The following is a 7,060-nucleotide window of genomic DNA, read 5'->3' on the forward strand; positions in this document are numbered from 1 at the left end:
CCCACTCCAGAGCTTGCACCCCTAGCCAGAGCCCTCATCTTCCCATACCCCAATCCTCTTCCCTAGCGCTGAGCCTCCTTCCACACCCCCAGCCAGAGCCCTCACCCAACCCTCTGCCCCAGCCCTGAGCCCCCTCCCACAGTCTGAACCCCTCGGCCCCACCCCCACCCCACATCACCTCCATATTGGTGCACATAACAAAATTCATTCCGCACATGGACGTACAAAATTAGAGGGAACACTGGTCACAGCGCTACTCAGGTTTGGCCCGGTGGCAGAGGGGCAACTGGGCCAAACCTGAGTGGCGCTGTGACCCCCTCACGAGGTCAAGATGCCCAGAGCAGGGAGCCACTGCTGCAAGGTGGGTGCAGGATGGGCTCGTTCTTCAGCTACTGCAGCCTCCCGTCTGCACCAGGCAGGATTAGGAGTGAGGTGGTGGAGGGGCCATATAGGTAATGGTGGATCACAAAAAAAAGACAAAATGCAGCTGCTGGGTCAGCTTAGTGAAAAATCTGGGAACCACTGCTCTGCTTCACATGCTGTTCTCAAGACTTTATATATCTGCCAAAATCCAATATGTGCTAAGATACAGTTAACTTTCTGTTATACAAATGAAAAGGAGGATACAAAAATAATTTGGATTCACTGGCTAGCAGCTGCCAGTAAATGGACATTTTTCACTGTATTTAATACTTGCTATTGAATAATGAAGGTCCAGATAAATGAGGTTTGATTGTATGTGAAGGGAAAAAAACAGAGAAGAAATCCATATTCTTCTAACACACTTGCAGATATCAGATTAAAATCACTGCCACCTATTATTCAGTTTTTAGAGTAGTAGCCGTGTTAGTCTGTATCCGCAAAAAGAAAAGGAGGACTTGTGGCACCTTAGAGACTAAAATTTATTTGAGCATAAGCTTTCATGAGCTACAGCTCACTTCATCGGATGCATTCAGTGGAAAATACAGTGGCGAGATTTATATACACAGAGAACATGAAACAATAGGTGTTACCACACTCACTGTAACAAGAGTTATCAGGTAAGGTGAGCAGGAGAGCAGGGGGGGGCAGGGAACCTTTTCGAGTGATAATCAAGGTGGGCCATTTCCAGCAGTTGACAAGAACCTCTGAGGAACAGCAGGGGGGGGGAGGGGAATAAACATGGGGAAATAGTTCTACTTTTTGTAATGACCGATCCACTCCCAGTCTTTATTCAAGCCTATTATTCAGTGATTTCCTGTAGGTAACACTATCATCTGTTAGAAGCAGACCCATTCTGAGTTCATGCATGTTACAGGTGTTGGGATTCTTAAGGCACCTTAAGAAGGCAAAAGCAGCTTAAAAGATTTTCAGGTTGGCAATACTTCAGGGTGCTAGTAATTTATTAAAGACACTAATAAACATTGCCGAGGGGGCAGTTTCACAGTCCTAGAAGAAGTAACTTGGGCTAAAAGGAGTTAATTCAAACAAAAGAATACACTGAAAAATATTTGAGGAAGAATATCAAGAATTAAAACAGTTATTATTTGTGCATATCAAAGTCCTCTATAAAGGAAGAAAGAGGCTGCTGCATCATCAGTAGAAAGAAAAAGGAGGATTTGTGGCACTCTCCCACTGTATTTTCCACTGAATGCATCCGATGAAGTGAGCTGTAGCTCATGAAAGCTTATGCTCAAATAAATGTGTTAGTCTCTAAGGTGCCACAAGCACTCCTTTTCTTTCTGCAAATACAGACTAACACGGCTGCTACTCTGAAACCTGGCATTGTCAGTGTAAGTATTGCAAAACAGTGTTATGTAATAAACATGGCCGGAAAAGCTTTCTGACAGCAGTCAAAATTAGGTTGGCAAGACTCTATTGACCTGACTTTCATGTCTGTTCAGTACCTCTGAAAATCAGGCTCTATAATATCAAATCTAGAGTGGAGGACAACTGCATTATAATATTATCAGTCGAAGATTTGATCTGAGTTGATCTGACTACTGTGGGAAAAATTCTCAGCTATCATTAAAAATGTCTTATGAAAGGAGACTCAAAGAGCTTGGCTTGATTAGCCTGACCAAAAGAAGGTTGAGGGGAGATATGATTGCTCTCTATAAATATATCAGAGGGATAAATACCAGGGAGGGAGAGGAATTATTTAAGCTCAGTACCAATGTGGACACAAGAACAAAATGTATATAAACTGGCCATCAGGAAGTTTAGACTTGAAATTAGACAAAGGTTTCTAACCATCAGAGGAGTGAAGTTCTGGAATAGCATTTCAAGGGGGGTAGTGGAGGCAAAAGACATATCTGGCTTCAAGATGAAGCTTGATAAGTTTATGGAGGGGATGGTATAATGGGATAGCCTAATTTTGGCAATTAATTGACCTCTGACTATTAACGGTAGATATGTCCAATGGCCTGTGATGGGACACTAGATAGGGTGGGATCTGAGTTACTACAGAGAATTCTTTCCTGGGTGTCTGGCTGGTGAGTCTTGCCCACATGCTCAGGGTTTAGCTGATCACCATATTTGGGGTCGGGAAGGAATTTTCCGCCAGAGCAGATTCGTAGAGGCCCTGGGGGTTTTTCGCCTTCTTCTGCCACGTGGGGCAGCGGTCACTTGCTGGAGGATTCTCTGCACCTTGAAGTCTTTAAACCATGATTTGAGGACTTCAATAGCTCAGACATAGGTCAGGGGTTTGTTACAGGAGTGCGTAGGTGAGATTCTATGGCCTGCGTTGTGCAGGAGGTCAGACTAGACGATCACAATGATCCCTTCTGACCTTAAAGTCTGTGATTCATATGTTTGGTTACTGCCACTGTTCTCTTTCAGACCTGAAATGAGAATATTCTATTTTATTACATAATTTATAATAATTTAACCTATTGAGTTTTCAGCTGCTTGTATATATGCCCTGGGCAAATATTCCACATCGTACTCCAGCTTCCAACTGGTGGACTTTGAAAGCCTTCTCCCGATCTCCTTGGCTTGGGAAGGTATCGAGATGACAACCCACTTTCTGAAAGTGGGGTAAATGCCAAAGTGGATCTGGCTTCAGGGGCTGTTTGTATTTCTTTAGCACAGTGGAATATGTTTCGTATACTTTCCCCCGCTTCTTTATTTTCTGTTTTGCCTTTTGATGAGCCTGGGCTGCTGCTCGTTGTCCCTCCATCCAAAGCTCCCTGTACTTGTGCTGAAAAACGTCTATGATGGGGGTGGATGGGCGAGCTGGCATTCCATAGATCATGGCATCAGGGAGGCGCGGCGGGTCCCTTTTAAAGTGACGCTCTTCATCTTCCGCACGACGGATGTCATGGGTTTGGCGGTACTGGTAGTGTTCTTTTGTTGTGACAAGACCAGCTAAGACTGCTCCACGGTTCATGGCAACAAAATCTCGCGGCAGTTCCTTTGTGGCCTTGCTAATGTGTTTCACTGAGTTCCAGTGGCCTATTGCTTCAGGAACTCCCCCATCGGTCCCACGAAGGGTTAGTCCATACACAAAATCAGACCCAGGCAGCCGGGTGCACCCTGAGCGAGTCTTTCCCAGCTCTGGCTTGAGGATGAGGTGGTTCTGGAGCATGGTGTCCCTCACTACTCCAACTCTCTCATTTTCCATCCCGGGTCGGAGCTCAGCCATTCTCAAGGGCAGCAGGGGAGGGGGACAGATGACAGTAGCGTTGTGCCTCTTTTTCAGCCTCTGAAAAGGTTTTGGACTCCTAGATGCTTCCATTGCTGATCAACGAGAAACTAGCATAGATAGTCGCTCCTACTCTCTCATCTGATGAGGACAACTCCGCTTGTTAGTCCTGCTCATGTAACTTGAGGCTCTGGTGACATCACAAACATACAATCTGTATTGTTATGATATATTAGGTCATCAAACCCATTTATTTATTGCTTGCCATTCAGTCACCATTTACAGTAGTAAGAGGTAGATGGCTGTGGGTGAATTGTTAGTGCTTGCTGAAGAGAAGGAGTGAAAGCCCCTGCTGAAGCCAGCATGACAGATATAGCGATGGTTTGGAATGAAGGGAGGGAATTTCCCTGTGTTGAAGGGAGTTCATTCCCACACTCTGGATGCTGCTAATCCAGCCCTGACAACAATGACTTGTCATCACTAGACAAGAATACTTCCAAAGAGCAATATTTTTCCTTCTTTTGTATATCAAGTTATTACAATTGCTACTGTATGTATCAAAAAGATTTCCAGACCAAGATACCTCAAATGCCTCTAAAAGGCCTGAATCGTTCACCGGTTACACATTTCAAACACTGACAGGCACTGATAGACATGGCACTAGATACAGGAGTCAGCACACTTGGGTTTGATCCTTGGATCCGCTGCTAAACTGCTCATTAAGAGCCACAGTCAGTCTCTCAGTGCCTTCATCTCCCATCCCACCCTTTGTCTCTGTAGTCAGTTTAGACTGTAAACTCTTCAGGGCAGGGACTGTCTCTCAGTGCCTACCATTACAGGGGTCTAATCTCAGCTGGGGTTTCTAGTCTCTACTGTAATACTAATAATAATACCACACAGTGTTAGGCTCTTTATAAATAATAATAATAACAGAATTCAATGTTGACTTGAAAAGTACTTTCCAAGTCTGGACCCAAGTGTCCCCCTTAGGCAGGAATTTCTAGTCACTCTGAGTTGTGCCCAAGTGTGAATTCTATGATGTCAGACAAATCTCTGTTATGCACAATGCAGAGAACACCAAACTCATTCCACTGGTTACCTATGTATAGATCTAAGGCAAAGTTTCCAAGCAAAAAGACCAGGTTAGAACAAAATTAATTTGCCAAAATAATAAGAAAGTTTAGCTTCTTCAGTTAACCTAGTGTGAGATATTGCAGCAGTCAGACATACTGTATGTTATATACTCCAAGATCTAGACTCAATGGGGAAATGATATTCAGCTTTTACATTACATGTTGGGAGTTTTGTTCATTTACACCAGAACCTTAAATGTTCTATTTTATCTTTATTCCTATTCAAAGAAAGCAAGGAAGTTTTTATTTATTAGCTTTTAGAAGGAAGCCATTTCTTCTGGAAATGGGAGGTGATGTTCTATACTGTACACCATTTACCCGATAACACGGATCACAAATATGTATTTATAGCCTGAATATGAAATCTCAATGAAAGGAAATTAAACTGCATAGACAGAAAACATTGAGCAAAGTTTAATGTCAACAATTTTACAATTTTTAAATACCAAAGGGATTCTATGTTTTACCAAATTTATATATATATATTATATGTGAAGCCATTTTGATGTATTCCAATACAAAGAAAGCATTCTGTACTGGTAAAATTGTATCTATTTTGTTAAAATTGTTTTAAGGTCTGAGATACAGACCTGTAAAAGAGGTTAGTAGTGAAAAGGCCAACAAGCTCACCAGGAGCAACTAAAATCATATTTCTGCTTCCTTTTTTGATATACAAGAGCCTCATGGTCATGCTGATTTACCTCTGCTTCCACAGGCAACCAAGTTCATTATTCTCTTAACATAAAAACATATCTAAGAACAGCAACAAGAAGGGGGGAGGGAAAAGCAATGCATGCTAGCCTCCTAAATATAATTTTTTCCTCATGAATTAAAAAAATCTTACAGTGTCTTTGGAAGTCCCCAGTTTCTTCAGTCCATCCAGAGGTAACAGATCAGCTGAATCCTTGTGAATAAACTGCACTGCCTGCTTCATTCTCCTCTGTTGTCGGAGAGATGCAGCTTCCCTCATCTCCACTTCCTTCTGACTAGGCTCGGTGAGGATACCTGAATAGAACATCTTTCAGTCTGTGTGCCTCTCACTCTCTTTCTCTCTGAAGACGTTACACTCCTATATAAAAATGAGCAATGAAATGATCTATTGTCTGCACTTATAACTGAAGCCTCATGACGTTTGAGACCTGCAGGTACTCCAGCCAGTGCAATGTAGTAAAGGAGAGGTTAGGCACATTGCAATATGCTGCACAAACAACATGGGTTAGTTCAGACTCGGTCTAGAGGAATAATCTGCACGCTTACTCCTCATTGGCTCCTCTGCAAGGGAGAGCTGGAATGACAAAGGAACATTAGCCATCGGCTAAAGCCTTTCACACTTCACACTGCTGGGTGACTCCGGGTGGGTTGTTTAAAAAAACAAAACAAAAAAAAAAAAAACCACGTTTCACAAAATGAGACGAAAACAAAAGGAGTACTTGTGGCACCTTAGAGACTAACAATTTTATTTGAGCATAAGCTTTCATGAGCTACAAGAATTTGCAAGTAGAACCAGTTTGTTTTCTAATAAAACAGATTCGGGTCTTCAAACAAAAATAAAGCAGAGATGTGTGCAATAAACAATATAGGGGTGGCTCTTGAAAGCTTGCTAGATGCCTTTGATAACTAAGGGCCACATTATGCCTTTAGGCACTGCCCTGTGCAAGGGGTGATGTGCCAACTGCACTATTCAGAAGTAACCCTAGGAGACACTGTGATTCAATGACACTCCCTTCCTGTACTGAGTGAGGGGAGGAATCTGCTACAGCCCTTTACAGGTGACTGCTGATTGACACCATGTGGGGAAGAGCCCTCCCACCCCTGCCCAGGTGGTGGGGTGTTGGAAGGGAAATATGGGCACACAGTCCCCTGCTTTCCCACCTGTACCTGGCGTCGTGATCTGGGTAGGTTTCACATGGCCATGCTGGGATTTGTGGCCTGGCCTTACTCACTGTGCAGCCATTAGACCCTGGCTCTTAACTATCTGCAATCTGATATGCTAAATATCTGCAGCACTGATAGTGTGTCATGGTAATACCACAGGTACTGAGGCCAGCTTATCTGTATCTATTCATTTTAGGTGAAACTGGGAAGATTTTAAGGACCATCACTATATGTAGATTTGTTTCAGTATATCCAAGGGGGTTTCACATGAGATTTTGCTTGCTGAAGAAAGACAAATGTGATTATCAAAAGAGCCTGAACATTTGAATACTACAGCTTAGCCAGCTATGCAGTTTACATTGCACAGAACAGAGGATGAAGACAAGAATTATTTTTTAATTAAAATAATATTTTATGTTTGAAAACA

The 7,060-nt window shown here is 42.8% G+C and overlaps 1 protein-coding gene and 1 pseudogene across 2 annotated transcripts in view; both read right to left on the reverse strand.

The window, feature by feature from the left end:
- The window catches only part of NRIP3 (nuclear receptor interacting protein 3), a 33,941-nt gene extending 27,391 nt beyond the window's left edge, over positions 1-6,550 (reverse strand). The window contains exon 1 of one of the 2 annotated variants that reach the window (XM_038406176.2): positions 5,603-6,548. In XM_038406176.2, coding sequence (XP_038262104.1) covers positions 5,603-5,776 — 174 coding nt within the window. In that variant the 5' untranslated portion in view covers positions 5,777-6,548. Of the gene's footprint in view, positions 1-5,602 lie in introns of both variants that reach the window. The other variant, XM_043516824.1, reaches the window with a different exon arrangement.
- LOC119856721 lies at positions 2,882-3,742 on the reverse strand (annotated as a pseudogene).
- Positions 6,551-7,060: the final 510 nt, after the last annotated feature.

This window comes from Dermochelys coriacea, chromosome 6 (genome assembly GCF_009764565.3).
Source record: "Dermochelys coriacea isolate rDerCor1 chromosome 6, rDerCor1.pri.v4, whole genome shotgun sequence".
Taxonomy (NCBI): domain Eukaryota; kingdom Metazoa; phylum Chordata; order Testudines; family Dermochelyidae; genus Dermochelys; species Dermochelys coriacea.